The sequence below is a fragment of the Perognathus longimembris genome, chromosome 1 (genome assembly GCF_023159225.1).
Source record: "Perognathus longimembris pacificus isolate PPM17 chromosome 1, ASM2315922v1, whole genome shotgun sequence".
NCBI classification, from domain to species: Eukaryota; Metazoa; Chordata; class Mammalia; order Rodentia; family Heteromyidae; genus Perognathus; species Perognathus longimembris.
Genome location: NC_063161.1, coordinates 10460950 through 10475050, shown reverse-complemented (window position 1 = coordinate 10475050; position 14101 = coordinate 10460950). Strand labels below are relative to the sequence as shown.

At 44.0% G+C, this 14101-nt stretch overlaps 1 protein-coding gene across 4 annotated transcripts in view; it reads right to left on the bottom strand.

Moving 5' to 3' along the window:
- Nucleotides 1-14101, bottom strand: part of Large1 (LARGE xylosyl- and glucuronyltransferase 1) — a 453235-nt gene that overhangs the window by 45290 nt on the left and 393844 nt on the right. For all 4 annotated transcript variants that reach the window (XM_048356361.1, XM_048356369.1, XM_048356383.1 and 1 more), the window contains one exon: nucleotides 1019-1174. In XM_048356361.1, the coding sequence (XP_048212318.1) occupies nucleotides 1019-1174 (156 nt within the window). The remainder of the gene's footprint in view (nucleotides 1-1018; nucleotides 1175-14101) is intronic.

Genomic DNA, 14101 nt, shown 5'->3' with positions numbered 1-14101 from the left:
ATTTCCCAATAGTTTACATATTTATTAATTAATTGCATCTTTTTTTACTAGGTTATAAGTACCATAGAGGATACTTATAACCAAGACCAGTAGTTTCTTTTCATTTACAAATACTCTATGCTCAGAATAAGTAGAAAGTCTTCTACAAAGGCTTGAAGGCTGAGTGAATGAACCAATTATTCTTGTGTCAGATACTAAGGGTCAGAGCAGGAGCAGGGAGGAAGTACTTACTCAGCATCTAATATGGAAGACGCTACTTTAGGTAGTTTAAAATGCAATTTCTTGCCCATTCTCCAAATATCTCTATAGATTTTTTTTTAATACTCTGAGAGTTGGGGAAACAGAGGCAGAGAGGTGGAATAGGTCGTTTGAGGTCTCTTGGGGTTCACAGCTGAACCCAGGCCAGCCTGACTGCACACACTCTGCTCCCGGCTGCTATGGTGCTACTGGGCTGCTTCCCCCATTCCTAGAGTGAAATGTCTGTCACAATCTGTGTTGTTGCTTGCTGTGTGACCCTCGGCAAACTGCTTATCCTTTACTGTGCCTCCCTTTCTTCAATTGTACAAGAGGGCGTCTATATACACATACATATGAAAACATACGAAAGAACTAGAAAGAGTGGAGAAACCAGAAGAGAGTGGGATTCACTGACGCTTGGGAATTCTCACCACCTCACGTTTTCCTCATTCACGCTGACTGTGTGACAAGCCGGGCACTGCGGGCACCTCCTGTGCCACCCCCAACCTTGACTGGGGGTTGAGCTCTGGGGCCTCTTGTGGATACCATCTCCACAAAGGCGTGGGATTTCCTGTCAAGGGAAGGACTGTGCCCACTGACTTTTGGTGGCTTGCTTCTGCTGTTCCTGCTGCCTGGAAACTCACTTGGAGCTACCCAGTCTGGCTCGGTGGCACTCCTGCACTCACAAGGAGTGTGCTGCACACCCCAAGGCAGGCAGGGCCTGGATCCCCAATATTCTACTGAGCACTTGCCCTTCCTGCCCCACTCCAAAGTCACTCACATTTTCACTGTTGACATCGGCCTCACTGGGGCAGCCAAACAGCTCCCGCCGCAGGAGGTTGCCGTCGTACTCCAGGAAGGTCAGATAGAGGTTGCGGAAGAACTCCACGTGCTTGTTCTTCACCCGCAACTTCTTCGGGGAGTTCCAGTGGATGACCTAGAGGTGACCAGGGAGACAGGGCTTGACATCTTACTTGTTGATATCCAATCCTTCTACCCATCATCCACCAACCCACCCACCCATTATCCCAACCATCTGTCCATCAATCCACTAATCATCCATCCATCCATCCATCCATTCATCCATCCATGGCAGGGTGGTTAATAACAAGAGCTCTTCAGCCTGGTGACTGGGTTTACATTCTGTCTCCATGCCAGGTATTCTTTAATTTTATCACTTGTTCTATGCCTTAGTATCCTCATGTGAGATATGGAACACTTGAGGCTCCTGCCTGAGATACCCTTTCTTGACTCCTCACCTGCTTTGCCAAGCAGAGGCCAGGGCACTCCAGACCTGAAGTTACTTAGTGGCCAAACAGAGTGAGCAGAGGGAGCCCAAAGGCTCCTATGGAGGGCAGACTCCGCTCTCTCTGTGGCTTCTGGTCGCTGGAGTATCACCTGACCTCCCGTTGTCCCCCCAAGGAGTAGCCCTTGCTTCAGTAGCACTCAGAACATCGTCTCAGCCTAAAGCTGTTTCTTCTGTACTTCCCGGTAACCCATCCTAGAGGTGTCAATTCTAATCATCCCCACCTGTTCCTTCTGCTCCTCCAGCACCAGGGGGTGCTGGTTCCTGTTGTTACTTATTCTGGCTTCACTTATGTATCAAATGATCACCATGCCCAGTAACCCTTCCTGAAATTCAGATGCTGTGCTTGCATACTTGGCGTGGTCTCTTTCTCCTACCTGGGCTCTAACTGATATACTCATGGAGTTACTGCAAATCAAAAAAGCTACAGTACATCTGGGCTGGAGATGCCCACAGGCACATGCCCCTGGGGCCTGCCCTTGGCCCACTCTGGTCCATGAACAGGTGGCTGGAAGGAATAGGAAGGGAAGAGCAGGAAGCAACTAGGGCAGTGGCTTGTGCAGAAGGGTGTGTGCCAGGGCTTAGAAGATGGTTAGAGGCTCCTGAGAGGAGAGACTCATAGGCAGGACTATGTTGGCACAGGAGATGTGGAACAGAGGGTGGGAGAGAGAGGTCTGCCTGAGCATGGAGCTGGGTTTATAGCCAGGATTCAAGAGGTCCATGCTTAAAAACCACATCCAAGCCACTGGAGACTTTTAAGGAGAGTCAAACTACTGATCTTAGCTGATCAGAGGTGAATGTGGTATTGTGGGTGAGTAGGGCAAAACCAGAAGGATGACTGTTAGGAGCTAGTTGCAGTTCCCAGCTGGCAAATAAGGGCTTGGTGACACAGGTTGGAAAGAGAGGAACAGGAGAAACAGTAACTTGGTAACAAACACCCAAACACTTATAGAGTAATATGTGACAAAATCTCTCTATAATCCCTTTCAGTATTGACACTCAATGGCGTTCATCATTAAAATTACTTTTTAGGCACAGTGTATGAGTGTTCAGTAGCAAGAGTTTAAAAGGTGGTGAGGTTCTGGGGGCTCTGCCTCAAGCACGGAGCAAGAGTATACCTCCTCCATACTCTCCCTGCCCCTCCTCTAGCCCCTCTGTGCACTCTCTTGTCCTCTGCCTCTTGCCATGAGATGAAGCAGCATGAAGGCCCTGGGCAAAGACAGGTTCCTTGATCTAGGACTTCCTAGTGGCTTCCAGAACTGCAAGAAAGAAATACCTGCTCATTATAAGCTACTGAGTTTATGGTACTAGCAGCCCAAGCAAACTAAGACATGGAGGAAAGAAACAGGGGCCACAGCTCTGTCACTTCGTGGTTCCCTTTATCGGCTGAATTCTGTCTCAATGTCTGCAGCAGGGCCCAGAGCCTTCAAGTCAAGGAGTTTGAAGCCTTCATCTCCTCTCCCTCCTCCACCCCATTCTCTTTTTTGAAGATGTACATCAGTGGTGCCCCTTCACTCTGGCTATATACCCACTATATATCCAATGCCAATTCTCTCTCATGTCTAGGAAACATATTTGATCTGAACTACATCCCTTACTTTCTGGTGATGGTACAGCAGCCAGAGTAAGAACTGTAGTCGTCAGACTAGCCCCACCCACTTTGAACCCCAACTATGCACTGCATTAACTGTGTATACTTGGGCAGCTCCTTATTCTTCTTGGAATTTCATTTTCTCACAGTCAAGGTAAGGACGATTGAGCCTGATGGAAGTAGGCAGAAGTGTTGAACGATTACCACAATACCTGTATGTCTGGGTGGCTCTCTGTGTTTTCCTGTACCTGGATGATACAAAGGACTTTCTGATAATGGACCATACAAGGGACTATCTGAAAAGCTCACATCTTGGAGAGTGGGTGTGAAAGATGCAGTAACTGTCCCGTGCCTAGGGAAAGAGGCAAAAGGCCAAGAGTCTCCCCTGAGAACACGCTCCAGCTGGGTAGGAAGATCCTGGGACAAGTACTAAAATAACTGCATGTGGGCTGGTATCACTCACGCTCTGTGGGGATCCTGTCTTCACCGCAGATGACTCTGGTTCGTGCTAACTGCTGAGGCAGCAGCCTGGTGGACTGATGTGTCTCAGATTTCAGAAACTTGGTGCTTCCTCAATGGGGAGAAACTCCAATGAAGTGAACAGAAGAGGACATAAACCTTAACTCACTGAGCATTGACCTGCCTGGTACTTTGGAGACAATGACTCACTCCATCCTCTGCATAAAGCCCATTTAAGTCTTACTATTCACTTCCAGGAGATGGTATGATTTGATCACACCTCACAGATGTCAGTTATGGGGCCAGGGCTTGAAGTCAGCTGCACATTCAAACCTACACTTCTCAGCTACTGCTACCTCTGGTCCCAGTGAGCTAAGCTTTCTACAGATGAAGACGAGGGTCACAGAGAGGAGCAATGGCTTGTGCACAATTCCAGAGTGGGTCTGCACCACGTCAGAGTTGAGGGTCATGTTTACCACTCTCTCAGCCTCCTCTCATCCCACTGTGACTCACTCTGGGCTTCACTGTCCAGTGGCTTGATGAAGCACAAAATGACTATTAGCAAATGCTGGGCCTGGATGAAAGGCAGCCAGGGTTAAATTAGGAAGGCAGGGGGAGAGGGGAGAAGATGTTGCGAACCAGAGCTTTAGGAAAAAACCCTTAGTTATCCAGTTGGCATCTGTACATGAGCCCATCCACAGCCTGATAAGGTGTATTTAAATGTACTCTGGCACGAGAGAGAGGGAGGGAGGGAGAGAGAAAGGGAGAGAGAGATAGAGAGCGCAAGAGAGCACATGTGTCAGTACTGGGCTTGAACTCAGGGTCAGGGGACTGTTTCTCAGCTTTTTCTTTTTTGCTTAAGGCTAGTGTTCTACCACTTGAGCCACAGTTCCACTTCTGGTTTTGTAGTGCTAATTAGAGGTAAAAGTCTCATGGACTTTCCTGTCTGAGCAGCTAGGAAAATAGGCATGATCCACTGGTGCCTAGTAAACACCTTAGTTTTTAGTCATTAGGACACTTTAATCATAATCTGCTACTTTGCACCAGGCTCTAGGAAATAAATAGCAGTAACCACTTTTAACATGCTCATCAGGTACTAGACCTTACTAGAAATGTGTACACATGCACAAGTACATGCATGTATAACACACACACACACACATACCGACACCACAGTCAATCCTGTGAGGTTTTACTCTATTATTACTCCACTAGCCTCAGGTTTACGTAGCCCAGGGTCACTAAGCTAGTCAGTTGTCTAGCCTCCCTACTATGACTTTTGGTCATTCAACCACTATAAAAATGATCAATGGTTATGTGCCTGAACCTGTCCTTGGGCTGTGTGTGTGGATGACTGTGTTTGTGAATGCACTTGAATGTTTTTGTGACTCTCTTTGTGGAATTCACAGCTTAGAGAAAGACGCTGGCTGGCTCCAGGATGGAAGAGCCATTCATTCCAGCCTGTAAGCATTCTGTGTGTTTTCAGAGAGTGGTTGGTGATTTTTCCTGGGAAGGCTTATGTGTGTTAGGTGCAAAGCAACCAAGGCCCACAATGGTCTAGTGACTTGTCTTGAGTCCCACTGCAGAGGGGACAGCAGAGGCTAGACTCTGTCTCCTGGACCACTCATTGCTCCTTCCACCAAGTCACATTCCTGATGCTGACAAGCAACCTCAGGATTGCTGAGGTTCAAGTGCGATCACTGCTGTGTGACTGGTGAGAAATGTCATTTTCTGATCCCTTGAGAGACAGAAGCACCCATCAGCGCTGGCATGGACACAGCAAGCGTGTGGCATCAGAAGAAATCTTTACTGACAGGCTTCTGGTCAGTCCTCAGAGCCACCCTGGAGAGTGTGCTCCAGACAGAGTAGTGTGCAAAGCTGGAGAGTACAGGTGTCCCTCTGAGGATTGTCATGTAAATCCACCCCAACTTACTCCACTTCCTGAGGTAAATCAACACTGTACTCATGACCTCATTTATTCCCAGCTCACACTCATTAGGTACTTGCTGGGTGCCAAACACTTGTATAGTTAATCTCTTTGCCCAGCTCTAAGAGCAACTGAAACTCTCATTATGTCATCTTTGAGGTGAGGGAAGTTTTGGAAAACCACTCTAAGTTACATGACCAGAAAGCAAGAGAAACAAAATTTGAACCAAGCAGATACAGAACTGAACATGTATTTACGTGTCAGAAATGATCAGAAATGACCCTGGAGCAGATGCAAGGTGGCAGGGTGATTCAGGACTTCCTAAGTATGTGGTAGAGCCTGTAGCTTAGTTTAGGTAGTGAAGGAGGGAGGGGGCTGCCTGGTGGCATGCAGAATCTGCCAAGCACTGGGGACCCCAGGACTGTCATCTGATTAAATGTGAGTTGTTTACAAAGGCTGAGGATATGTGTAGATATGGAGTCAGCCTGGAGGGAGTCAGACAAAAAAATGACAGAGATTGACTGTGGTTCAACAAAATCAAATATCATCTGAGAAGACAGCAGAAGTGAATGTGATGAAAGGAAACGATGAGAAACGATCCACCATCAAGTGCATAGAAGATAGTAGCACAAAGGTGAATGGAGACCTCACTGCAAGGAGAAAGCTGTGGAAAAACACCAGCTAAGACTGGTTTCTGAGGTATACCCCCAAAGAATTCACAAAAGTAACACATGTGCAAAAACGACCTGAGGAACCATCCTATGTGCAAATTACCAGGTGAACTAGAACACAAGTCATCTTTTCCAAGTTACAAGGATAAGAAATGTTGGATAAGGGTAAGGATGTTTTATCTCAAGACCACCAGGGTTCTGTATGATCTACTCCTAAGCATGGCAGTTAAGTCTGGAAAATCAACTCTACTTACAACTTCTAGTTGCTCTGTACTTAATAGGCTTCTTGTGTTTCATGACTCTGGCTTTGCTAATTCTTCTCCCTCATCTCTACTCTGAGATTTCCTTTTTCATAAAACTAGTCCTGGGGCTTGAACTCAGGGCCGGAGGACTGTCCTGGCTTCTTTTTGCCCAAGGCTAGCACTCTACCACTTGAGCCACAGAGCCACTTCTTGCTTTTTCTGTGTAGGTGGTGCTAACTCAGGGCTTCATGTATGCAAGGCAAGCACTCTACCAGTAGGCCATATTCCTAGCCCCGAGAGTTCCTTTTTATCCTTCAAGGCTGAGTTCAAAGACCTCTTCTGCAAAACTCACCTTAATTCTTGCTGGAGAAGGTTGCTGCCTAGCATGTCCCCACTCCATCTTTCATTCCCAACTGAATACAAATTTTGTTTGTGGGTGCAATATCCCCAGGACCTGGATGGATTAAGATCTAAGCCAATCATGCTGATATAAGACTGATTGCCCAGACTCCCTTGCAGCTAGGAGTGGCCATGTGACCTATGATTCTCAAAAAAAAAAAGTTTTCTGGGGAGTATCTGATTCCCTAAGAAAAAAATTTAGCTAAAACTAGTGATATCTCTCTTCTATCTCTTCCACCTTACTGTCAGGAAGAGAGATGTAATGATTGGACCCAGGCCAGCTGTCCTGGAATCATGACCGAGGAACATGTTGATAGCGGCATATTCTAGATTTTTTAAGCAAGAGATTCAAACAATTCACTTTCATTTCAAGCTATAGAAAACTGAGTTTTCTCTCTCTCAGAGAAGAAGGTGGGGTAGTGGGAAAGAGAGGAATCCACTGTAGGGCCTTGCACATGTTAAGACTCTCACCTAGCTCTACATCCTTCACTTACAATCTGGGTTTTCTAATTATGATCATAAGCAATCCTAACATAACATCTGTGGTAGTTGTTAGGATTTTGCTCAGTGTCCTACAGACCTGCAGTTAACTCTGTTAGATAACTCACTGCAAACTCTTGCAATTATTTATTTACATTCCTGCACCTGGCAGCATTAGAAAGTGAATTTCTAAGCTGGCAGGGAGCATGACTTATTATTCTTCCTGAGTGCCACAGTGCCTGGCAAATAGTTAGTATTCCATAGCTTCCCTCTGGTTCAAGAATGGAAATCATGGTGATGACAGACAGTCTCAATAATCCTCACATTCTGTCTGTCTACAGTAAATCAGTTATAAAAGCCCTTTTAATATAGGCTTCAGAATGGAGAAACATAGTCTCCCTTTCATTGTCCAAGGGCCAAATGACTTGTCATTTTTGTCTTGCAGGTGTTTAAGTTCCCTCTATTATCCACTTGTTCAGTATTTGAAAGAGAAGGACAATATTTTCACAAGTGTTTTTTTCCTTGTCAACTTTAGGATTAAGATTCATGGAAAAGGATTGAACAGACCTACATGCCAGACCTGGTCTAGCTATTAGCAGCTGTGTGAACTGCAACTAAATTGTCTAGTGTCATAGAGACAGCCTCTCATCTGTAACAGGGACATTAGCCACAACTGCGTTGCAGAGCTGTGGTCAAGGTCAGGACAGATGAAATCATGGATGTGGTGATGGTTAATTGTAGGTATCAACTTGGCTGTATTAAAGATTACCTAGAGAGATGGTGAGGGATTATTTATGGGTATTTGTGTGTGTGTGGGTGTCCAGAGGAGACTGGCATGTGAGTTGATGGGTAAGATCTACTCTCACTGTGACACCACCATCCATTCAGCTGGGGGCTTAGATGAAACCCAAAGGTGATGTCCTCTCTCTCAGGGAGCATTATTACTTCTCCTGCCCTTGGACATGAAAATTCCAGACTTTCCAACCTTGGGACTCCAGGATGTAGGCTAGTGACACCCCTGTGCTCTTCCACCACTGGCCTCCCTGGTTCTGAGAACTTCTGACTAGCCTGAGCCATGCTATTACCATCCTCTGGTCTGCTTGCCTATGGTCTGTTGTCATAGGGCTTCTCAGCCTTTATAATCATGTTGTTTTCTTGTATAATGTGTGCATTCTGCATTTGAATAGATGGTCATGGAGAGGAGGTCTGCCAATGTCTGACTCATAGCAAGTGTGCAACAGATTGTCTACTGAATGACACACTGGTTGGGAACTGCCAGAATCTACTCTGCCATACCAGAGAAAATCAAAGGCAGAGAGAAATAGAGAAAGAGAGGGAGGGGATGAGACTGCTATGGAGTACCTGTATCTACCTGTGTCTGCACAAAGAGTGTGATGTGGTATGTCTACACCGAGGTGTAAATGTGTCCTACCATGTATAGTATTATCTATGTGCAGTGTATTTAGTAATATTATTTCATAGCAGTAATATCACATGAAATAACCCTCACAAAAATGAAAAAAAATGACAAACTAAAATAAAACAAATTTGTAGATGAAAAGAGAAGAATTTCCTGAAGAGGAAAATTAGTAATATAAGTAGATAATTCTCCCTTCTCCTTGCTCAAGGGAGGTGGGTCTTCACCTGTCCAATTCCACTGTGGGATGGACATAGTAAATGACTTCCAAAACATAAATCAGGAAATGGAAACACTGATTTTGCTGTGGAGAAGCCTGGCACACATCATCCTTACCTTGTGAGGATGGTTAACATATCTAGGGATGCTGTGCCTGAAAACGAAATACCCCTGCATAGATTGCAGTAAGGAAGGCACTTGACCTTGGTGACATTCTTCCCAAACACCTCTAATCTGTCTCCTTAGAAGAAATAAATTCCAGAAACTCTTTATAAACTTTGCTTCACCAAACTATCATGATTACCAATACTTCACAAACTATCATGATCAGACGTGAGAAACCGGGGGAGACTGACACAGCATCACAGATTACTAGAGACCAAGGAAAAAATGAATTATGGGAAAATGGCAAATCTCAACAGTATCACTGCTAGGAAGATGGGAACACTAGGGCAAACTGGATGAAGCATTATATGTGAACTTCATTCTGACATACTTCTAAATATACATATATATATATACATATATATCCTAAATAAAGGTATATTCTAAATAAAGATATATAAAGGTGTATGTGTGTAACAGAAGAGTCAGATCTATGATTTCCTACTATTCTCAGTCTATCCTTCCTTTGTAGAACTCTTTTTTAAAAATATAACCCTTGCCAGGCACTGGTGGTTCATACTGGTAATTCTAGTTACTTAGGAGACTGAGATTGAGGATAATGGCTTGAAGCCAGTTTGAGAAGGAAAATTTGTGAGACTCTTGTCTGCAATGAACCACCAAACAGCCTGAAGTGAAGGTGTGGTTTAAGTGGTTGAGCACCAGCCTTGAGCAAAAAAAGCTAAGAAACAGTACTCAGGCACTGGATCCATGCTGTAGTACCACCAAAACAAAACCAAACAAAAAGGTGATGAATATTACAGTAAAGGAAGCATTTGCTTTGTCTTACTTGGCAAACTGTGTTGAAAGAAATTTGTAAGGTAATACAGTAATAACACACGACTAAGTTTCCTTTCTTGGTAATGATTGCAGGAAGAGCCACAGAAAACAATGAGAGGGCCTGAAGAAACCCATCTAAGACCAATTTTCATAGGAGATTTGCTGCAGTGTTAAACTAACATGCAGAGGATTTGGATGTGTTTGCTGGATTCTTTATAGAGAAGGAAATACACAAAGAATGACTTGTCTGGGAGCATTAAAGGAAAGGGTGCCCTGGACAAGTATCACTCGGAACAGCCTGGTCTGACTCTGGTGATGATGACAACATTTTAGGAAAAGAGCAGAGAAGTAATCAGCAAAGATACAATTGCTCTTACCGGAATAAAAGAGATTCCAGGATATCAGTACAAAGGGAGCTCCCACATGCATTCCTCTACTGAGTCACTCCTAGCTAAGTATGCAGCAAAGGAATGGAAGCCAGAACACACAAGCGCTGTTTGACACAATTGGTTTGGCTCATCTCATAAAAGCAAGATGGAAATTTCATACAACTTTTACAATGCTAAATTGGCCTGAGCAGTGTCACAACACAGAGATTTTTTTTTTTTTTTTTTTTTTTTTTTGGCCAGTCCTGGGCCTTGGACTCAGGGCCTGAGCACTGTCCCTGGCTTCTTCCCGCTCAAGGCTAGCACTCTGCCACTTGAGCCACAGCGCCGCTTCTGGCCGTTTTCTGTATATGTGGTGCTGGGGAATCGAACCTAGGGCCTCGTGTATCCGAGGCAGGCACTCTTGCCACTAGGCTATATCCCCAGCCCCACAACACAGAGATTTGAGGGCTGACTTCAAAGGACTTGGAAGGGATGGTAGCTGTAAAGGTGACTTTCTCGTCTCTGTTTTTATGAAAAGATGGACATCAGTAGTATTCTATCACACAATATTTTTTTCCTGATGCATGTCCTGGACCTTGAACTCAGGGCCTGGGTGCTCTCTCTGAGCATTTTTGCTCAAGCTAGCACTTTACCACTTGAGCCACAGCACTACTTACGGCTTTTCTTCGGGGGGGGGGGTAATTAAGTGGCATATCTCATACTTTAGAAAAACAAAACAAAATACATACTTACCAACATTTAGTCCGACCCTTCAATGTACCAGTGATGAATGAGAAACTAGCACTTTTGGAAAAGAGATTTCTGATATGGAGCTAACAAACAGATGTTTGACACTGTTTTATTTGTTAAGAGTCTGTAAAGTCAGAAATGATGCTACCTCACAAAATCTTGATTCCTACATAGTTAAAAAATTAAAAAAACTTTTGAATTCTTAACTAACATTCAAATAGAGAAAATAACAGTGGCTATTGAAAGAGACAGAGATTTTGAGATACATATATATATACATACATACATATATATGTATATAAAATCTTGCTGATGTTTCTAGGAGTAACCTCATCTCAGTGCCATCCTTTATGAATCAGAAAGCTGATGACAGACAGCCTGTATCAATAAAATCAGAGGATATAAGTTCTACAAGTTACCTAATGAGCCAAGAATACACGAGTGCTGAGGAGAGTCCAAAGACACATGCTATAAAACCCATGGACTTATTCTAGCTGTTCCCCCAACTAGTGCTTAATCTTGAGCAAGCCACTTCTCTTTGGGACCTCCCCGTTTCTCTGTCTGTGAAATGAGAACATTGGGACAGACAGGTAAGAACATCGAGACAGATGGTGGAGAACAGTTCTTGTTGACACGTTTTAGCCCACAGTCTACGTCAAACTATTCTGAGAGGAAGAGTTGTATTTATTTTTCTTTTCTTTAATAAGACAGTTTTACTCTAGGTCTCTTAGCCTGGTGGTGACTGGTTGGCTTCTACCCCATTTGAATCTTCACAGCTCTGTAAAGAAATGCTTGTTTTCCTACTTTCTCACATGCGATGTGCTGAGGGCAGTCTAAAGAGATCCATGAGGCCCCACAGCTTGGCCTATGATAGATGCTTTGTAATCGCAGCCTGGCATAGGAAGAATGACCAGGCATGAAAACACTTCCACAGTGTCCAAAGCAGACTGCTTAAAGATTGGCCAGTGCCTCCTATTTACTTGGAGAACTTGAGTATACCAGCTGCTATATTTCCCCAGCAACCATACACTCAGGTATCAACTAGAAAGAAGTATGGCTGAAGGTTGGAAATTCCAGATTTTAGAACTTCTCCAAACCAACTGTGGGTTTTTTTTTTCCCTCCCTCAATCCATCCTAATCCTCCAGAATCAGCCTCACCATTCATCATTCTTATTACCCTCTCTCTGATTTCTCCTGCCTCATTTTTCACTGTGGCCTGCTTAGCAGTGGCAGGTCCAATATGCTAATGCCCAGGGCACCTCATCTTCCTCAGAAGATGTGGAGGCTGACACAGCTCTATGTATTATAAAATGTTTTGAAACTTGAGTTATGGACTGCTTTTTTATGCAAATGCTATAAACTCCCTCTAGGAAACCACTGTTTTCCTGTGGGGATAGAATGATTGGTTTTTCCCTTTCTGGTTTTTCTCTTCTGCTTTTGAATTTTTCTTTCAGGCATACTCAGTTCCTAATTTATAAGTTGATTGGGATCTAAAATTTAGTCTCTGAGCCTCTGGCTCAAAATTAAAATGTTCTTCCAAGGAGACAGTGTTATATGAAGGGTATTCTAGTTCTGAAATTCATTCCATTCAAAGAGGGCTTGCCTAGCATACACACAGAATCGTGATATCACATGCTGTGTTTTCTCTGGATGAGAGGAAAGAGCTCTGGACCTGGGCTTAGACACGTGCAAGTTAGACAGACTCTCAGCCGTGCTTGATTCAGGGCAAGGAAATGACTCCATCTGTAGGATCCTTAAATTTTCTGATTTATAGAAAAGAATGAATAACACTCATCTCATCTGACTTTTAAGTGTGGCCCCATCTGAACACTAATCCCATCCAATCTACCCTGGGAGAATCTCCTTTGATCTTCTGAGACCCAGGAGGAAGTTGTGACCTCTTACTTCATCTGAAATTTTATTTCCTGTTGACTCCAGAAAGATCTCAGTGCATTCTGTACACAGAACATGCAGAAGGTCTCTGATGATACCCAGGGGAGGATATGTCCAAGGCTGGGAAGAAGTTTGTCCCCAGAAGGGCACAGGAGGATGTCTGCTCCTATGTACTAAACTCCGCGCTTACCAGGAGCAACCCATGTTGGCTACCAAAGGAGGTTTTATTTCTGGTGTATCTAATGTAACCGGAAATCTAATTGAATACATTTTGAATTCTAAGTGCCCAAAGTGGTAGTTTCATAAAAGGCAAGCTATATGCTTTGCAACAATTCCATGAAAAGAAATTCCTAAAAAATCTGGCCTTCCATGAGGTGGGGGAACAAACCAGGAAGAATTCTCTGATGGCTTGCTAAAGTCCTTAAGTTCTGCTTCCTTTTAAAGGAAAGAATTCTCATAATCCTAGGATATTATGCATATACACAAAGAAAGGATATTAATGCAAGGTAATACACTACTCAATCAGCACACTACACACCCTGGCTTAGAGATGAAAAATGAAGTAAATCAAGGTTAAAATCTGTTATGATACTTGCATAAAATGATCATCAGCGGAATGGGCATGGAACCCTTCCCTCCCCATATCTTGTTGAGTCAAGTGTTGCCTCTACCGAGGTCTTAGGGCTGACCACTACTCCACTTTTAAATTAAAAGTTTAATTTAGCCTTTTGCTTTTAGGTCTTTAGTCCACTTGGAATGTATTCTGCTTATTGCATGAGACAGGGATACACTTAAATTTTTTTCTTCCATATAGTTATTATGGTATCTTAGCAACAGAATGCTTTCTCCATCAGTCAGTAATGGGGCCTTTGCATTTCTTAAGTTCCCACAGACAGGTGGCTGCTCTGGAGCTATCCACTGTTTTGTTAATCAATGAGCACTATTAATTTTTAATAGCTGTTAAAGTTGTGAGTTTTTAAAGTCACAAATAAGTGTTTAATTTCACAGAATAACTTTCCTACATCTATTTTGGTGATTATGTGTTGGGATCCGGCCCTTAGACGTGGTGGGGACTTGACGCCCTTCCCCCCCAAGATCTTAGGGGAATGCGGAAGCAGGCTACTCTCTCTCTGGGTCAGAACCCAGAGAAACTGGCTTTGCACCCAGCCCCCCAACTCTCTAGCCAGCCCAGGCGTCTCC